Source organism: Lipotes vexillifer, unplaced genomic scaffold, assembly GCF_000442215.2.
Source record: "Lipotes vexillifer unplaced genomic scaffold, Lipotes_vexillifer_v1.1 scaffold278, whole genome shotgun sequence".
NCBI lineage: Eukaryota > Metazoa > Chordata > Mammalia > Artiodactyla > Lipotidae > Lipotes > Lipotes vexillifer.
This window is the reverse complement of record NW_006769677.1, coordinates 4,153,089-4,174,223: the sequence shown is the minus strand read 5'-3', so window position 1 is coordinate 4,174,223 and position 21,135 is coordinate 4,153,089. Positions and strand designations below refer to the sequence as shown.

At 35.5% G+C, this 21,135-nt stretch overlaps 1 protein-coding gene across 1 annotated transcript in view; it reads right to left on the bottom strand.

Annotated features, from left to right (window-relative positions):
- The window catches only part of SOS1 (SOS Ras/Rac guanine nucleotide exchange factor 1), a 151,307-nt gene continuing 130,172 nt past the window's right edge, over positions 1-21,135 (bottom strand). The window contains exons 16-23 of the mRNA XM_007445767.1: positions 20,057-20,219; positions 19,437-19,554; positions 10,680-10,852; positions 10,364-10,480; positions 8,638-8,902; positions 3,251-3,295; positions 1,415-1,533; positions 1-492 (exon numbers count right to left, since the gene is read on the bottom strand). Coding sequence (XP_007445829.1) covers positions 1-492; positions 1,415-1,533; positions 3,251-3,295; positions 8,638-8,902; positions 10,364-10,480; positions 10,680-10,852; positions 19,437-19,554; positions 20,057-20,219 — 1,492 coding nt within the window. The remainder of the gene's footprint in view (positions 493-1,414; positions 1,534-3,250; positions 3,296-8,637; positions 8,903-10,363; positions 10,481-10,679; positions 10,853-19,436; positions 19,555-20,056; positions 20,220-21,135) is intronic.

The following is a 21,135-nucleotide window of genomic DNA, read 5'->3' as shown; positions in this document are numbered from 1 at the left end:
TCAGGAAGAATGAGCATTCTCCAACAGTGGTGGTCCATCTCTGTGCATGGATGGGTGTGTATGCTCCCTTTTGTAAGTTTTTGGAGGGAGTTTAGGGATATGTTGAGAAGTGCTCTGTCGTGGAGGAACAGGCGGCCCAGCAATGGAATGAAGGTCCACTTCTTGTGTCAATGGTGGTGATGGCAGATGCCTTCTTGTGCCGTGAGGAGAAGGTGTTTGAGGAGGAGGTGGTGTAAAGGGGGAAGGGCTGTTTGGGAAGAAGGCATTACTATGGTCACTTTTTTTGCCCAAAGGGGGAGGTTGGAGATGTAGTGGTGAGCTTGAGAAAACATCAGGTGTCCTCACGGGTTCTCGTGGAGGTAATAAGGGAGGGCTTTCAGGAGGATCTGATATAGAGGTCCGGTCTGATACTGAATATCGTGGTGAATAGGCTTTTGATGTGGGTTGCCTAGGAGGAATTGCTGGGGGGCTGTCCAAATGCTTAGACATGATCTAACATAAACGGGGGAAAAAAAGACATTTATTAATAATTTAATTTATGTAGCACCATGAATATATTAAGAATTAAGCTGGGGTTTTCAAATATGCTACTGGAAGAACCCTAGATGTGGATCAGGTCGTTTTGCCACGTTTTAACAATTGGAGATTATGGCAGTTCATTCATTAAAAAAATTATTTTTCCCTCAGTGTTGTTTTTATTTTTCTCAAAATTTTATTTGCTACTGCTTATCTATTATTGAATCTAATATAAGATCATTTCCATTAAACATAAATTACCTGTCAACTTTACAATTTTAAACTTACTATATTAACATTTCATGATATTCTGCAAAGTGTCTTGACTTGCCCAGGTGCTCTGCTCTCTGGACACTGAGAACACTGAATCATGTTAACAACTGGCAAAGAAAGAAATTCAAAGAGGTAGAAAAAATAGCTATTATGAGCCTTTAAGGTCTCTTCTGACCCACAATTTTCATGAAAATCCCACTTAAAAGCATGCCACATTCACCTATTAAGGGCTCAGATAGGTAATATTTAGCACTAAGATACCATTTCATTTAAAATGTGCTTTCATATAAAGCTTCAGACCTCTTTCCTTCTCTCTCTCTTGTATCTTTTAAAGAACTGCTTGAGACTGCATTACTCTTACATTATAGGTTAAACTTTTTTCTTGACAGTACCCATAATTTAGATTTACAAGGGTCTTGAAAACCTACCAAAAAACTGCTTTCAGAAGAAAGGAAATAAACATTACTGTGTCGTAAATCCATACTTAATCCTTGTTTAAACTCTATTAAGCCCCAATACTCTGAGTATTAACCTAATTCAGTTAGAACTAAACCAGACACAAGCAATTGATTATAATGTAACTGTAATGATTCCAGTTTCCAGATAACAAGGTTTTCTACTTTACCTTAGATGGCGAAGATTCCGCTGGGGCAGATTCTGGTCGTCTTCGTGGAGGAACAGGAGGGGGGACAGGCACTTCATCAGTGCTCTTGTTTAAACTTATAGATGATACTGAAGCAGATCCTGTAGGATGTTAAATTTTTTGAAAAGTTCACAGGAATTTTATTTCATCTATCAATCCTGAAAAGACTTGGAAACTGCTTATATTTATTAAAAGAAATGTACAGAAGTATCAAAAGCAGTTAAATAAATCAACAACCAATAGTATTTCCTTTATTAAAGCAAACTGCTATAAAAGCATGCAGAAATTTCTTAGCAGAATTTTCAGAAAAAAAGCTGCCTAAGATATTCTGTTATTATGTTTCTTGAACAAAATAACATTCCCACTGTTAAGCTATTACTGGAATTTTTTATTTGGATCTGAGTCTCAGATTTCTGGGAGAGACAGCAAACTATTAAAAACCTTTGGAATGGTAATTTCTGTTAAGCTTTTTTGATGGGCTCATTTTTTCCTCTGACTTTATTAGTACAGAATTTTCTTGCCTTCACTGGATAGTCCTTGGGGATAGTTTCTGATCTTAACCACTCTCTCCAATGTCTCTCCCAGCAATCCCCTCAAAGGATGCCAGGGACAGAATCTAGTGCCTGGGGGAGGGGGGTCTCTCCTCAGTGTGCTTAGATATTGTTCTCCTTGGCAGGGAAGCAAAGTCAGGTTCATCATACTCTAATCCAAAAATTTTCATTGTGATGGAGGTATTTAAGACGACTGAGGCAGTGCTGATAATAAAAACAGAAATTACACTAGAATCTGGTGAACCTGATTTAGGAGTAAGTTGATAAACTGGCACCAAAAAGGTAAGTAAAGCCTCTAACTGTAACATATCTTATACACATTTATAATGACAAGGACTTAGTATAAGCATATAAATAATTACACTTTGAAAAACATTTATGTTAAGTTGTTAACTAGTTTATCAGCACAATGAAAAAGATATGAAAAAACACTTAAATGGTCGTTCAAAATTATATTTGGCAGGTTCTTTTTCTCCTTTAAACATTGACAGTTTTTATTTTGCCAATTAAATGTTATAACAATATAGAACTTAAAAAGAGTACTTTGTGTATTGATATTATTTAAATGAACAACATTTTGATCACCTACCTTTTTTCTTAAGAGACTATGTAAGTTAATTTAGCTTATAAGAATATTTTCCATTGTACACATTCTGAAATCATTTGTATAAAGAACAAAAAACAATCTATTAGCTTAAAATTTATGGAATAGTTTGGTGAATTGTTAGTTTACTTTAAAAGTAAAAGCAAATACCTACATTGGAACTTTATTTTGCTTATCAGTGATGAATATTTAGATTATATAATACAGATAGGTACAATGATAAGATAGCTGTTCTAAAGTCAAATAATAGTCATTTGCCTACAATCTGTGCTGTTCCCAGGCTAAGTGACTTAGACACTGCACGTAGCTGCCAACATTCTCATATGCGCATGCATGCTCTTGCTTTTTTTAAAAGTTGAGCATTAAAATATGTTTAGAACTCCAGAGTTGGAAATGAGAAATGGTTAAATGTGGAAGCCACCCATATAATAATGTTCTTTCAAAAGAGAAAAAAGATTTTACAAAAAGCATGAAAAATATGTAAGTTTAAGCAAATCATTTATGGTCAAAAGATAGCACAAGTGAAGGCCTCACTTCTAAGATGCTGCAAAGCAAGGTACCAATACTGCCAGACCCAAGAAGAGTTTTAGCAGGAAAGGTTACATTTGGTTTAATCTTTAAAGCCAAAGCGAAAATTATGAGTCTTAAACCAAATATACTAACTTGGGCCATGGGGCAGTGTAACTTGGATAAAGACGGTATCGCTGCCTGTGAAAGGAAACAAGAAAAAGTATATATTTTTTCTTTCATTGATATATTCAAACTCATCTGTAAAAATTTATTTATGATAGAAATGTTATTTTTGTCATTCTAGTTTTAAAGAATGGTAGAACAGTTTAGCAAAAGCTCATTACTACTTACTTTTGAGAAAGATAAAGAACTAAACTGCATTAATATCGAGAATTTTCAAGATTCCTTTTAGATTCACTACTTGATGCCATAATAATTAAATGAAAAGCATTCATGAGAAAACTATATACAATATACTGTATATTAGAGGAAGACTTCCAAAAAATGTATAAACCCAATGTGAGCAAAGAATTCAGCTGGACCTACAGAAATATGTCATTTACTAAGGATTATTTTGAAAAACCAAACTTGTGAAAATAAGTAGTAAATAATAAATTTATGTTACAAAAATTGAAACATAAAAGGAAATTTCTTACTACTATAATTATTATAAAGTTTTGGAAATGTTCTTGGGGTGTATGTTCATCACAAAATAACTACAGCTTTGGATATTACAAACAAGCTTGAAAGTGATATAGCTTTTTTCCTTCTATATTTTTAAACACTTAAAAAAATCATTAAACAGTTTTGGTGCTTAGACACATTTTATATAGGAAACTGATAATTTCTGAATGTCTAATTTCAACAACACTAGCCCCAAGAGCATTAAAGTAGAAAAACTGAGACAAAGGCTAGAAGATCTATATTGCTTCTAAATCGATATAGGTGTTTAGGTTACACTGCCTCATATTACCAACATACTGAACAGATAATATCCAAGAGACTAAAGCAATACCTATAGCACTAGACTGAGCTGATTTTTAAAACTTCAGGTTTCTCTCATTTTTGCACAATAGGCAATCACTCAAATAATTAGGGCTGTTGTTTTTCTAGCTTCTTTGCTCAGAATGAGGATAATTTTACGTCCCAGGTTCAGTGGGCGGAATTATTAATTTGATTGCTTATACAGATACAGTGTTCTTATTTCCCAGACAGCTCCAATTTCAAATAATCTATCCTATTACCTCCTTTCCATATGTACTGATATTTATTTGGAGGCTCTGGTTACTAAGGGTAGCAATCCAGCTAATTCTAATAAGTTAGCTCTCAAAAGATTAAAATTCAGTTTTACACTTTGATATTAAATAATTCTGCTACTGTGTCAAAGATTCTGTTTACTAAAAATCAGATTCTCTTCACTAACATAATAGGGGTTAAAGGGGGTTATCTGCTTTAGTGTTTACTACTTATGTATTTTCCAGTTTTCTTGGAAAGGAAATAAATATGCCTTCTGGAGATAAGCCTCAAGAACATGGTCGTATACTTAGTACAATACAGGAATAAAATCAAGAGACAAAGCTCATGACAGTTACCAAATGCAGGCTTTTAGAAAGAATGATTACACCTATGCATACACACTTGTGCACGCAGACGGAGACTTGGCTTTGATCATATTTATATATAGCGCAGGCTTAGATTCATGTGTAAACTTGGGGCACTTTTCTGATTTGTCACTTCAAACTAATTGCTTGGTCTTACTGCCTGGAAAATGCTATTTAAAAACTCTCAGAATTAAACATTATATATATCAAGAAATATATACTAGGAATTCTTGTCCACTAGGTACTGAACAAATTTATTGATAATGACTTAGAAGTGAAACCCAATTAATCAAAAAGTAGTATCAATTTGTTAAATACAAATCCCAGACAACAGATCAGTGGTTCTCCATCGTAGCTGCACATTAGACCCTGCTAGGGAGCTTTTAAAAAATACTGATGCCCACGTGCCAATGCCAGTGTAACTCAAGCGTGGGCTGGACATAGAAGTATTTTTTAAAGCTCCCCAGGGGGCTGTAATGTCCAACCAGGGTTGAAACCCTGTTGAAGATAATCTCCAATTTATAATTGAGTCATTCTTGGAATAGGAATAAGCATTTTCCTATAGAAAAAAATTATATAAATCATGAATAACTTCTTAAACTCCCAATAGCCTGTTAAATGCAAGTGTATGAAATCAGAAACTAATCACTTATAATAATCTTCTATGAAGAAAAGCCTTGCATTCCAGCTTCAAATGCTTGGAATGCATTTTTTCTCGTTAAAGCTTTCCCTACTAAGGGATGGGGCTAAAGCTCATCTGCAGCCCACAGACCAGGCCAGACCTATGGCTTCCTTTTATGACCAGGCAACCTTCAAACAGGAAGGTACCAAGAGCACTTCATCCTCCTCCCTCCATGCTATAGCCAGAGATGCAAAGCTGGGTGGTTTCTCCCCTTTTCCCGGCCACTGTCATCATCACCTCAGAGGTGGACCTGGTCAGGGTAAGGTGTGGAGCAGGGTTCTGAATGTGAGGATGTATGTAGCAGCAGTAGGTAGGTGGCCAGTTTCCTTCCCTCTCTGTCTTCACCACAAAGCTTTCCGTGACCATTCTTGCCCACTCTGTGGTCATCTTTGTGTAAACTTCTACAGCATTAATGTCTTTGCCACTCATTTAGCATTTTGCTAATAAATTAGCACTTATACATCTTCTCTGGTGAAGCCTGCAGTCTTACTGAGAGTTGAAAAAACTCATGGTACAAAAAGAATCAAGCCCTTAACAACGGTCAAGCATTTAACTATGATTTTCTTTGTACTATGATTATTTTTTTAACATCTCAGTAAGACTGCAAGCCCTAACAGAGAAGGTGTGTCACTGCTTAGCAAGAAATGAGATATGCAACAGATACTGGCTGAAAAAATTAATCTTTGTTTTTAAAGTAAGTTATTTTTTGAAAAAAAAACTATCAGAAGCAAAAAAAGAACTATTATAACTGATCAAAAATTCTAGTCAAACTCTGCGTTTTAAAAAACATTAAGCAATGGAACTTTTTGCCTCATTGTATGGAGTGGAATATGTTCAGATGACTTAAGAATGTAGGTACAGCAGCTCTTTCCTGCCAGGCCCTGAGGGAAGCAAGGAAGTAGGTATTTACTCTAGTGGCAACACAGTGAGTACCAGGCTGGACATGCTGGTGATCCACCTCCCACCCCCACCCCATAACACTAGCAGATCTGTTAAGCAGAGTGGGGTCAAAAGCAGATGAGGACCTTTAATATACATAGACCACTAATGAACTTTAAGTAAGGGACTGAGCATACAAATGGTTTTATATTATACTGGCTTACTTAATTTCAAAATCAGTTATTTTCAGTTTTTACTAAGAACAGAGGGAGTAGTAATAGGGGCTTTCTTTTTCACAAAGGAAGAGAAATTGAAAAAATCTTCAGGGCTAAGATTACAAAGCCTAAGGTTTCTCCACTTGTCTAGCTATTTTTAGTTAATATTCTTCCACTGTCACATATGACAAAGCACTGATCCAGAGCACTGCATTCCAAAATGATTCCCTTTTCCCTGTTTGACTAATAATTTAAAAATTTAGCACTAGCAGGGAATGTAGTAGGCTTATCTCCTGTTTTTCTACATCTTCCATTTTTAGCTACTTAAACTAAGAGAAATAGAATTTGCAATTGATGGCCTTCATGTGATTTCAATAATTCACTCATGGGAATCTTTATAATATAGATCACAGCCAACTGCTCTTGGAAAAACACCCTTCAAACAGTTAAATGGGTCATAATAAACAAGGATTTTAAGTCAGGTATACTGTGAAAAGTGCTGCTTTTATTTTATTACTTAATTTAGGAGGTTGGTGAATTGGGGAAAATAAATGGGAATTTTTTTAACCTGGTGTTTATTTGAACTTATAAAAAATATCTGATAGCCTACTGTGTGCATAACATGACTTCATAATCCTCAGTAGCCAAACAAGGCCAAGGTGTGGTAATTCTTAAAACAAATACACTTTAGGTGGTAAAAAGATAAGACAAACTTCTGGGTAACTACAAATATATATACAACATGGGAATAAATAAACGGGATTCTGGACCAAATCTCAAAATAATATACCTCCAAAAAATAATTTTTTTTTAAGTTAGATTCTCTGAGTTGGAAGAAATCTTAAAAATCTAGTTTAATCCCCAGAAGGCACAGAAAAAGTATTTGATCGAAAATCAGAAAGCTCACTAGCAGACGGGGATGGCAAACTAGGGTTCCTAACTCCTATGTCAGTGCTTCTCAGCCTCCTCCCGAATAATAATGTCATGCTGCCTCTCACTATTGGATTCTATAACATCAAATATTAGGGCAGAACTTGAACTGTACACTGAGCTAGGACAGCCAATGCGAAGAGCATGTGGAAATGGTTGTGAGAGGGTTAAAGCCGACTGAATTCAAACTCTGATTTGATAACGAACAAATGAAAAAAGGTTGTGGGTTCTTAGTAGAGATTTAAAGCTCCACATGAAATTGATTAAAAAATTAATGGAAGCATGGTGCTCTAGATATAAAAGGTAGCCTCTTCAAAGGGCTAGGGCTGGGCTGTACAGTTTGGCACCTATTAGCCACATGTGGTTATTAAGCATTTGAATGTGGCTAGTCCAAATTGAGATGTGCTATAAGTGTAAAACGTATACTGCATTTTGAAGATTTAGAACCAAAAAAGAGATTGCAAAATGTCTCAGTAAATTTTTATACTGATTTCATATTGAAATGACAACATTCTGCATATGCTGGGTTAAATAAAATATATTACTAAAATTAATTTCACCTAATTCTTTTTGCTTTTTTTAAATGTGGCTAAAGATCATTTAAAGTTACACATGTGGTTCACATTATATTTCTATTGGACAGCACTGATTTAGAACTAGGAAAGGGATGAGCAACAGTATGCAGGCTGTGAGATTTGTATGGCTGGGCTTGAAAGCATAGGAGTGTATTAGCCGGCGCTATATATACCACCTGCTGGATGGTGTAGATTGAAAAAGGGTTAAGTAGGAGTTTGAATTCGATACATGGCAAAATTAGAAACTACAGAGTTTGGCTGGAAAGGAACCAGGTACTGAGCAGTATCCAAATATAATTTTGGAGGCAGCATTTAAAGTATCAGATTGACATTCCATGCAGATTTTAGGAGTTATCTTTGTTTCCTCCGGAAGTTAGAGATGCATTTTAAATTCACCAATCGAAAACAAATGCTCAAATGAGATTTCAATTTCATCACCAGGCCTATCTGTAAAGTATAATACATTTAAAGAGGGTTGTTCTAACAGATAAACTGCTGGAGTTTAGAATTTATTTTATATTTCTATAATAATAGCTTTTGAAATGGTATTTGATTTACCTACAAATTTACAAAAATATATATATATACAGATTCCTTTTTACCTCTAGCACATATAACACTAACAATTACTTAAAGCACTTAAAACTTGAGCACCTACTTGAGTGAAAAGGGCTTGAATGATCAGAATCAAATACGCTGCAAACATCTGTGGTACTAGAAGCGCCAGAAGCAGGAGGAGGTGTTAACGGTGTTCTTGGAGAATTTGGCGCAGATGCTGTACTTTCTGTTTCACTTTCAGGGATCCTACTATAACTAATTTTCCTTGGCTCTTGCTGCAGAGGTGTGGGATGTCTCATAGTACCTGGTCTTGGGTTTGATGGACGAACACCAGGAGATTTTAGGGGATAGCTATATTTTTTTGGCTGTAGACATATCAAAAGAAACACAATACTTACAACACCATAATGGAAAAGAAGGTTCTTCTATAAATGCTTGGTAAAATTCGATTAGTATCTAGGAAAACCACAAAGCACTAATAAAGAAGTGACATCATGATTCAAATCAAAGTGTCCAAGTTGAAGAGTTAACACCCCATTTGCATAAAGCCTTGGCTATCTAAATTATTAGGGAATTCATTTCTTTAAATAACTGAGTCTTAGTCCTATAAATACCAGAGTATTTGTTATTTTAATATTTTTGATGGAAATCTTTCTAAGATATGGTGTATATTTCTCTGGCCTTTAAGACTACGCTGAACTAATTCAAGCTTGGTAGAAAAGCCAGGATCACTGTTATGAACTATGATAGCCTACTATGCTGTAATACAGTGATGCCATCAGGATCATTTGAGCTATTTACAAATGCATTAAACTGCTTGAGTTTTCATCTGTTTATGTTAGTTTTATGGCATTTTTTTTCTTACAGAGTGATCATTTCTCAATGATATCAGTGTGTCTCATTGGAGCAGACTATATAGCTATTTCCAATTTGCTGTTTTTTTTTTTTTTTGCGGTATGCGGGCCTCTCACTGTTGTGGCCTCTCCCGTTGCGGAGCACAGACTCCGGATGTGCAGGCCCAGCGGCCATGGCTCACAGGCCCAGCCACTCCGAGGCATGTGGGATCTTCCCAGAGCGGGGCACGAACCCGAGTCCCCTGCATTGGCAGGTGGACTCTCAACCACTAGCGCCACCAGGGAGGCCCAATTTGCTGTTTTTAATCCATCTTTTAAAAAACTGTTTTAGGCCTTGAGAAATTTTCTTGTGATGTAATTTCATAAGCTTTGGTTCACAGACATTATGAGACTTATCTTGGTTACTTAGAAGCCATTCATGTTTACTTCTTGATTCTTGACTTTCTTATGAATAAGAGAGATTATATTCAGAGCAGTGAGATGATGATACTGTATATAAACTTGGCCAGGCAGTTACTAGTAATAAGAAAGAATGGAAACTTTATTTCACCCCCAAAAAAGTATCTTTAGCCAAGCCTGTTATTTTTATGGCTAATGATTCAAGGTTAAAAGTTCTCATAAAAAGTACTTATATGAGTACATATATTTATTATAAGTGAATTAGTATAAATTATCAGATTTCCTGCCCTTAGCATAAATACTGAATAACATTTTTTGTTAAGTTGGCCATATTTGCCCAACTTCTTCATCTATCATATTAGGATTTATTCACATTAATATTAGTGCCCATTTACCTGGAACTAAGTGGAATAATCCTGAGCATATTTATTAAGCATTTATTCACTATTTTTATCCATTACATGTGCACGTCATCTCTAAATGCCTTTATAGAAAACTATAAACCACCAGATATAGATGACAACTGTAAAAAATATATAAATGTAAAAGAAATATAAATGTATGAATGCTTACAAATCTTGGGAGAGGCTTAGGGTTTCGTGGTTCTATTTCTAGGGATTTGTTGAAAAGATAATCTGTAAATTCTTTTTCCATACTATTTCCCATTGGATTCAAGTTTTCAAAGAACCTCTAAAATAGATGCCAAGAAAAACAATTATTAATATTCAATAATTTAAATTCAGTTTAAAGTTCATGAAAATAATTTAAGAAAACATTTAACTTAAGAAAATTGGAATTATTTACGTTTTATTTTCCTTTTTCTCCAAAATAAACCTGCCTCTTATCAGGTGGTTATAAACTTAATCAGAAATCAAATAATTCAACTTACTTTGATATCTGATTCTACTCGTAAACAATAAGGCTGATTTTGGTACTGCTGGATCTCGCCTGTTATTTCTGCTACTTTCCTCCTTTTGCTAAAGTTTATAAGCTCTTTTCCATGCCTTTTTAGGACCTCAGGGTTGCCTTCTTCTGTTTTCAAGATATTAGTTAGATAAATTCCTAGAAGAGATAATAAATTATTTCAAGGATAAAAATGGAAAAGGCTAGTTTTTTTCTTTCTCAGTAATTATAGGTATATTACACTGTACCATCTCAACCATCATAACCAAAGAATTAAGGTACAAATTTCCATTCTATGAAAAACAACAAGCTAAGTAAATATCAAAGAAAGATTTTTATAAGTATCAAATTATTCTGTGACTTAAGTTCTATAAATACCCAGGAAAAAGGGAGACCAAGTTTAACAAAATTAATAGATTTTCAGGAGCAATAACCAATTTCCCACCCACCCACACCCATATGTTATTTAACATTAAGTCATGGTTTTGTTAAAGGAACTTTAAGAATAACCTATCACTATTAACACATATTTTTGGCAAAACAGGAAAATGTCAAATTTAGAGGATCATATTTTCTGCTTACTCAGCTCTTGAGGCCCCCAAGAGGTTGTTAGGCTTTGTAATTCAGAGGTAGTACTGTTTGGATAGGCTGACTCATGAAAACGTGGGCGGATGTGCAAGCCTATCCAACACAGGACTGCATATGATTTATGTATATTCTCGTCTTCAGTACTTCTAGAATTATGTCAACCTGGTAAGGGAGCTCCTGTTTCCCCATAACTGCAGTTTGTGCACTGGATGAGGAGGAGAATGAACAAAATAGCAGGCATTTTAGTTCCTTTCTGTTCTAGCATAAAGGTTCTGGAGCCAGCTCTGCTGCTTTCTCCTCTTGTGATCTTGTGCAAGTTGCTTAGCCTTGGTTTGCTCATCTCTAAAATGAGGACAGCAGGGTTGCTGTGAGAAATAAATGAGTAAATTTATGTACAGGCTTAGAATAGGGCCTGACAAAAGTAGATGCTTAATTAGCTGTGGTTGGGATTGTTGATACTGTTGTTGCTATTCTTGCCCTATCCTATTTCTGCCTTTTCCTCTGAAGTACTGACTATGATGCTTTGGGGAAAAAAAAAGTGTGAATATCTGAGTTCATTTGCTCAGTACACATTTGCTGAGTCTCTGCTGTACGCCAAGCACTGCATTAGGTACTGCAGATACAAAGATGAACAAGACACACACAGTTCCTGACTTCAAGGAATTCAGAGTGTTGAATGTGGGCTACTACAGTACCATTTGGTAAGTGCTATATTAATTAGTACTAATGCATAAGATGCTATGAGAGCACAAACAAGATGTGCCTAACTCTGCCTTGAGCTGTTGGGAGTAGCAGAAGCATCACAGGTTAAAATATGCTTAAAGTAAGTCTCAAAAAATGAATAGAAGTTTAATAAGCAGAATAAGATAGCGGGGCATTCTAAGCAAAGCAGCCACGTGTTTGAAGGCACTGGTTTTTGTGAAGCTTAGAGGCATACTCAGAAATGGCTAGCCTTTAGGGGTTTGGTCTATGGGGTGGAGGAAGAGTGGCAGGAAATGAGGATAGGCAGAGGCAAGGAATCAGTAGTTCTAATCCCTTCTCCATCACTGCAGGTTAGCCCCTGGATGAGGACAGGGATGAACAAAGCAACTGGCACTTCAGTTCTAATCACAGATTAGTGGTTCTAAATGGTTTTGTGGTAGAGGCAAACGTTTGTTTTTTTTTGGCTGCACTGCACTGTTTGTGGGATTTCAGTTCCCCGACCAGGGATCGAACCCAGGCCCTTGGCGGTGAGAGCACCAAGTCTCAACCACTGGACTGCCAGGGAATTCCCGATGCAAACTTTTTTAAATACAAGAATATCTGGCTACGTTCTTGGCAAGATTAAATAACTCAAAATCAATAGTGAACAGTTAGCAATAATGAAACATGACAGACATCAATGCCTGTTTGGTTCTAGAAAGCATCCAGTTATTCAGTGTATTAGTTACTTGGCTATTTCTCAGCACCTAGGCTACTCTTGATTATATATGCATAAGACAAATTGACCATGTGTTCTAGTAAGCACAGGCTCTTTTATTTTCCACATCTGCCTGTCACTGGCTTTTTTACTTGCAGTCGGTTATATTCTCCTCTACACTATGTTGCATGACCCACTTAGCTCAATGTTCAGTCTGACAAATGTCTGTGACAGTACACGTATTTAATGGGAGCCAAAATTAACTTTCCATATTGGCCACAAACTGATGGCCCAACTATGAAGAGTTTGTGGGTAGTAGCACCCGTACAGGGTCACAAAGAGCCTTTTTAAAAGAGCTTAGCTTTTATCCAGTAGGTAATTAGGAGACTATCAGCATCTTTACATTCTAGAATGATTATTCTGGTTGTACTGTGACACTAGATGGGTTAGAAGGAGTTAAGACTAGAAGCAGGAAGCTCAGTTAACAGAGTAAAAGTCATCTTGGTGAGATGATGAGGGCTACCTTAGGGCCCACAGGGATAGAGTGGAGTGCATAAATATCTAAGAGGTAAATGCCACAAGAACTGATTAAGTGGTTTGGGCAGAGGGTAGGCACAGTGGGAAGGAAGACTCTCACCTTTGTGCTTGAGGGACTGACTGGGTGGTGGTGTAATGACTGACCTGGGGAACATGGGGATAATAAATTGTGGGATATTGTAGGTGTTAAAAGTATACTTGAAAGAAGTTGTGAAAATGCTTACAAGTAGCATTTTGGGAGAGTTCAGGATAAAATTTGGAATTATTTTATGACAAATTAATGGCTAGTTAAAAGGAGAACAAATAATTAAAGAGGTGGTGTTCAAACTTTGTTGATCATAAACTACATCAGTAAAAAAATGTTTAAGCATGCACTCGCTCTCTCTCTCTGTGTATATGTATAATAAAAAATGTAGTGCAAATACGTACATATACGTGAATATTATAAACTGTTAAAGTTTAATTTTTTTTAAAAAAAGATCATTTTACATACCCTGCTCTAGGGACAGCTGTTCTAGGGAGAGGAAAAGCAGAGCATTATGACAAATGATGAAGAGGGGTGAGGTTTCACCTCTTTGCTGACAACCTTCCCAAGCTTTTTGGGAAAAAGTGGCTGCTCAGGGTTCACAGAACACTCTGTTCATACTTTGATTTACACGTTTCTACAATACAGTGTTATATTTACTACATAGCACTATAATTTATTTTTCTGCTCTTTCAAGGGAGCTTATTGAGGATAAGACTATGTTTTACTTGTCTCTCTATTCTCAACACCTAGCCCTGGGCCTGGCACATACAGGCATTCGACAGATATTTCTGAATGAACAAAAGCAACACACTATTTCAGAATAGAAAAGAAAGCATTTGCAGACTAGACCAGGATACAAGAGACATACAGTCAATTCTAAAATGGCAGGAAAGCAAGAGTGGAGATGGAACAAACTGACAAGAAACAGAAGGAGAACACAAAGTTAGAGCAGTGTGAAAGGAAAAGAGCAAAGCTGATGTTACAGGCTTGGAGTTTTGTGCAGAGAGGTGAGACTTGGTTGAGGTAGAAATCGACATCCTTTTACCTGAGAGGAAACGTTAGTTTGCCTATACATATTCATTCTACCTATGAGTAGAACCTTGTAGTGTATGGAGAAAAATTGGGAAATAGACCAGTAGCCTGGCATAGCCTTGGAAGGAGAAATTGCCTGACTTTTATTATTCTGTAAATAGTGCAGTGCCAGCAAAAAAAATCTGAGTAAGAATTCTGCTAAGATGATAGAGAAAGTAAAAGTGTCAGATACTACCCCTGAGCCTCCTATAGAGGGGGAAAAAATCCAGTATCCAGAATTAAGGATAAGAATCTAGAAGAAGTTTCTACAATTGACCATATAGATGACATGGAACTAAGCAGCAGCAATAATATCTACCTACTGGGTCAGAACCATGAAAGGCTACCTGGCTAACCTTTAGCTTGGAAATAGCAAAAATCTCCTAGAGCAGCAGAACTGACCAGAGACTTAATAATCAGGAAGATAAGCAGAAATGGGTAGGAAGGCTGGCAGGCAGGCTGTCTGCACCTATCAAACCACCTACATGTTTGCAATCACTCACTAAATCATATGGCTCACTTTAAAACACAATGGAATACTACTCTAAATACAGGTCTGAAATTTCCTTTTTTCTCTTAACAACACGTTAACGAAAATCAATTACGTGAGTTCATAGAGATCTGAAAGAGAATACAGTTCGTTTGTATGAATAAATGCCCACCAATCAGGTGATATAATGGAGTAGCAGAGGCCAAACATGAGTCCAGTGAACAGGCCCTGTGGTTTCGTTTCACCTCTGTGTAACAGGGGCCATAGGATATCATGAGTAGCATGACTATAAGTTCAGTGAGTGTACTGAGTGACTAAGATATTTCGCTTTTTTCTAAGCACCTGACATAGCCCCTGATACTTAGTGGTACTCAAGAAATATTTGTTGACAGGTTGAATGAAATGAACATCAGACTGAGGTCCTTCCCAGGCTCCCTTGTATGAACTGGCACCATAGTTACCACACTTAAAAGTAAATGCATAGACTTCAATGTTTTATCAGAAAGAGAAATGAACTCAACAGTTTTATCAAGAATTTAGGGGGGAAAAATCCTCAGAAAATGGAATAAATTAACAATGATAAAAAGTAATACATGACATAAAAACTATAAAATCAGAGAGAATAACTGTTTCAACTTTTATTATTTGGAAGAAAAACACAGTAAAACAAACAAGTAAAAATAGAAACAGAAAAACATATTGCAAATAAGAGCAATTTTAAAAGTAGTGTTTTTATAGAGTGAATGCTAGTACTTTTAGAATACTGAAATGAGACAACTGTGTAGCAAACAAAACTGAAATAGAAAAAAAATTAAGGAAGAAATGAAAATGTTATTATAGAATTACATACTACAAAAGATTCTAGGCCCAGATGGTTTTTCTGTTGGAATATTTCAAAGTTTAAAGGCTAGATCATTTCATGATATTCTGGAATACAATAAGATGGAAAGCTGCTTAACTCATGTTACAAAGTAAATATAACCATAATAACAAGAGCTGATAAATATAGGACAAGAAGAAAAACCACAAACCAATCTCATTTATAAAGATGGATGCAAAAATCCTGAATACAATGATAATGAATAGAATTCATTTGTATATTTAAAAGATTAATCCACCATGAATATAAAAGGCTTAATGTTGGTTAACAGAAAGGTTCAGTATTAGCAAACCTATAATTTTAATTTGCTAAATAAGAAAAATCATTTTGCTCTAAGACAGCAAACTATAAAGGTAAATGTATACTGCCAACAAAAACACAGAAAATAACTATGAAAAGAAATTGTCTTAACATAATAAATAGCATCCAATCAGGCAAATAGCAAAATTACACCCATCCCTGCTGAAACAGAGATGAAAACAGAACTACTTCTTTTTATTACTGTTTAACCTTTTTTTTTTTTTTTTTTTTGCGGTACGCGGGCCTCTCACTGTTGTGGCCTCTCCCGTTGTGGAGCACAGGCTCCGGACGCGCAGGCTCAGCGGCCATGGCTCACGGGCCCAGCCGCTCCGCGGCATGTGGGATCCTCCCGGATTGGGGCTCGAACCCGTGTCCCCTGCATTGGCAGGCGGACTCTCAACCACTGTGCCACCAGGGAAGCCCACTGTTTAACCTTTGTTTGGGAAGTTGTGACTAATGCTGTAAGGCCTAACACAGAAATAAAATCAAAAGAAGAGACACTATTGTTATCGGTAGACATGATTAAATATCTAGAAAATCCCAGGAAATTAATAATTCTTGGAATTAAGGGAAATTGACTATTAAAAAATGAATACCATTCACGATCAAAAATACCTAGGAAAAAGCTAATTATCATAAATGTTCTTTCCAAATTAACTGATAGATCATTCCAACTGTAGTTTGGGGAATCACTCCCCCTCCCCAGTTCATTTGGAAAAATAAAGAGACAAAATTGGCAAAGAAAATACTGAAGAAACATCGACAAACCAATCTTATTATATATGAAAATTAAAGCAGGATTTCTTTCTTTCTTTCTTTCTTTTTTTTTTGTGGCCGAGCTACGTGGCTTGTGAGATCTTAGCTCCCCGACCAGGGATCGAACCCCGGCCCACAGCCGTGAAAGTGCCGAGTTCTAACCACTATACCGCCAGGGAAGTCCCTAAAGCACGATTTCTTACCCTTGGCACTACTGACCTCTTAAACTGGATACTTCTTTGTTGTGCGGGCTGTCCTGTGCACTGCAGGTTGTTAGCAATATTCCTGTCCCCTACTGACTAGAGGCCTCTAGCACCCCCCAACTCGAACAACAAAAAATGCCTCTAGACATTGCTGAATGTTCCTTGGGGGACAAAACTCGCCCTGGTTGAGAATCACTGATTATAAAGTGCCAACCATTAAGACTGGAGCACTAGCATAAGAAGTTAATGGGATGAACCTAGAGATTATCATACTAAGTGAAGTTAGACAGAGAAAGACAAATATATGATATCACTCACATGTGGAATCTAATTTAAAAAAAGATACAAATGAACTTATTTACAAAACAGAAACAGACTTACAGAAATCGCAAACAAACTTATGGGGAAGGGGAAATGGGGAAATGTTGGGGGGAGGGATAAATCAGGAGCTTGAGATGAACACACACACACTACTATATATGACGGATAACCAACAAGGACCTACTGTATAGCATAGGGAACTCTACTCAATATTCTGTGATAACCTATATGAGAAAAGAATCTAAAAAACAATGAATATATGTATAGGTATAACTGAATCACTTTGCTGTACACCTGAAACTAACATAACATTGTAAATCAACTGTACTCCAATAAAATTAAAATATAATAAAATAAAATAAAAAGTTAATGGGAAACAATACTTTTTAAAGAAGGAGGTATCATATATAAATGGGGATGAAGAAGACTTATTCAATAAACCTGGGTCAACAAATAAACAATCTGGTGGAGAAACAAATTTGAATATTTCATATGATATCTAAAAGAGACTTCAATTTGACTGAAGAGTTAAATATAATTTTAAAAGTCAAATCATAAAGCTAGGAGAAAATATGACTGAATGTTAAGTTACTAGACTGGAAGAACTTTCTACAGTCAGAAACAATAGAAATCATAATGGGAAAAATGGACAGATTACAGAATTTTAAAAATACTGTATTTCAAAGAATAACAACTAAAAGGCAGACTGGTAAAATATCTAGCTCAAGAAATATCCAGCTAGATATAAATTATCTAGTTAGACTGGCTAGCTAGCTCAAGAAAATATTCTCAAATACATAAAAAAGGTATAAATATGAAGATATTCATTATAACATTATTTAGGAAAGCAAAAAAGCTGGAAACAACATATGCATCAGGTCATAGGGTAACAGTTAAATAAACTGTCATACCAACTTTAAAGAATATCATGTAGCCATTAGAAATGGTAATTATGAAGACTAATAAAACACAACAATATATCTAGGATATGGTAAGTGAAAAAAGTAAACAATGTGTACCTGTCACACAATTACAACTATATACAATATGTATATGTACAAAACTGGTTGGTTATAAAGCCTGAACAAAAATGTCAATTGAAAAAGTATCAGGACATAACAATGTTACATGCAGTGTAACAAAGCTATATAGAAAATATATAAATAGAGATGAGGAAAAGGCTAGAAGAAAATACACCACATACTAAAAAGACTAAACACCAGATGTGTAATTGAGGTCATAATTTTTTTAAGTATTTAGAGGAAGAATCATGAGAGCATATATACCAGCAGAGAAAAGAAACCAGTGTGAAAGAAATATTGAAGATATAAAATAACAGGAAATAAGCTGGGACAAAGTGAGAGGGTGGCATGGACTTATATATACTACCAAATACTACCCAGATAGCTAGTGGGAAGTAGCCGCATAGCACAGGGAGATCAGCTCGGTGCTCTGTGACCACCTAGAGGGGTGGGATAGGGAGGGTGGGAGGGAGACGCAAGAGGGAGATAATATGGGGATATATGTGTATGTATAGCTGATTCACTTTGTTATAAAGCAGAAACTAACACACCACTGTAAAGCAATTATACTCCAATAAAGACGTTAAATAAATAAAATACAGGAAATAAATGATGGAATAAGACAGAGGAACCTACAGAAAGGGAGAAGATTCAGATGGTAGGTTTCAGTCTTAAAAGAAAGAAAAGGCACTACCTTACTCTGGTGCAGAAGGGAAGGAAAAAAGAATAGGTAAAATTTTGATGTGTAGAAGGTGTAAGCCCAAAGGCACATGCACTATGATTTTTAGCCATGTGAGACTGTTTATAAGCAGCATGATTATCAAGTATGGGTAAATGTGGCCATGCCTCTTCTGTAGAGTGTTTGGTTTACTAAAAGTCAATAAAAAGATTTCTATGAATATTAAAACAGAAGTAAGCATTATACAATATTGAATGGCTGCACAATAATGGAAATAAAAAGTGGAATGTACATATTGGGCTTCATCTTAAAAAAGTCCTCATAGAGAAAAATTCTAAGGGGATTCAGGTGCTAAATATTTGTTAAGTACTTTCTGCTGGTATATTAGACATGTGTTTACTCAGTCATTTAATGAAATAACTGTTGTTTTATCTAGAAACATGATAAAGATTTAAGAAGAAATGCTCACCAAAGAAAGGCACACATGGTGGATTAATAGACCTGAGTTTTGCCAAATATTTCTTATAGTGATCTTCACTTAGTTCATGAGCTTCTTCTAAAATTTTCTTTTGGCGACTTGGTATTTGCTACAATAAAAAAAATAATGTTTAGGGAATATAAGTTTACAAAGGGAATCACAGGTTTTGCCAAAAAAATGCCAGGCTTAGAGTAAAGCCCAAACACAACAGTATCAGTTTGATTCTAAGAATGATAATACTGCTTCAAAGAGACTATCTTCATAGACCCTAGTACAAACTTAAAGAAAAAGTGTGTGTGTGTGACAGAAATCTATCTTATCTTGCCATTCCTCAAACAAGTATGTGAGCATTTAGTTGTACATTATATTACAAATAAGGTGCTGAAATCTTTTTATTCTTCTAACTTAGGCTAGGACCTGTGAATACATTTTAATGAGACTGCCTAATTTACAAAGAGCAACCAATTCAATACAAAATTTAGGTAATTCCATCATTTCAGCTGTTACTGAAAAGACAGATGAGGCATGTAAAAATTAAAGGTCATAATTGTTAACATCCTGATTCCTAGGAACAGGGAATGGAAAAAACACCTTTAGATAAGCAAACCTACCTCAAACGTGTGGTCTAGTCTGTATACAGGTGATGAGTTCATAGCACTGACAACCTCAAGGACACCATTGAAGTTGTTCAGCTCTTGAAAGACTTGCAGAATCTCAATTATTCGACTCACCACAGCTACTCTTTCTTCTAAGTTTTCAGTTTCTACAATACATCTGGGAATCAAAGACAAAAAGTGAATTAAAAAATTTGGAGTTTTCCCAACGAAGATATGATTTAAAGAATTTAGCAAACAAAATGGAATGGAGGGCAGCTATAGTGTAACAGTAGAGAATACGTATTCAGAATGGCAGGTAAATAGTAGGTGAATGGAAGAGAAGGCAATGCCTTCAGTCAGGCATGCTGCTTGTCACTGTTTTCCAGACTGATACAGTCAACCGGTCAGTCATTCTTCCTATTATATTTGGTGCATTCTCTCTCAGTATTGGATTTCTCTGATCCGTCTATCATCTTGTTGAATATATGCTGGTCTTTAGGATGTGGGTGTGTTCTAGGGAAACTTATTCTCAAATTTAAGAATTCTCTGCCTCTTATTCTTCATCTTATTGTAAGATTTTAGTGATTAATGCTTAATTTCTTTCTTTGACATACAGAAATAATTACCTACATTTCTAAGAACAGCTCTTTAGATAAGCACTATAATGTTAAAAAGTGAATGAAAGTATTTTACTACCATTCAGAATAAAAAAAATTTAATTACTTAGAAAGAATAAAAAAGTCAATGAAAACAAAAGCTCTTTACATTTAAATACCAAGAATCCTTGGAAAGTACATATATATCCAAGTAAACAGCTAAAAGTAAGCTATGCTCAAAAAAGAATTCCTCAGTGAGCATTTCTTCTCTTTCTAGTATTTGAGAAAAATTTTTATTTACTAATCACTTATCAGTAAAGAAAATATTTTAAACTTGGTTTTCTATAACGTGATAGTAAACAACTCAATCTAAGAAAAAATAAAATACACATATGGAAAAAATAAATATAAATCAATATTAAACATTAACAAAAATGTAAAGTTGTGGATTACACTATTCTCTGGTGAGGCTGATCTAACACTGAAAAAAAAAAACAC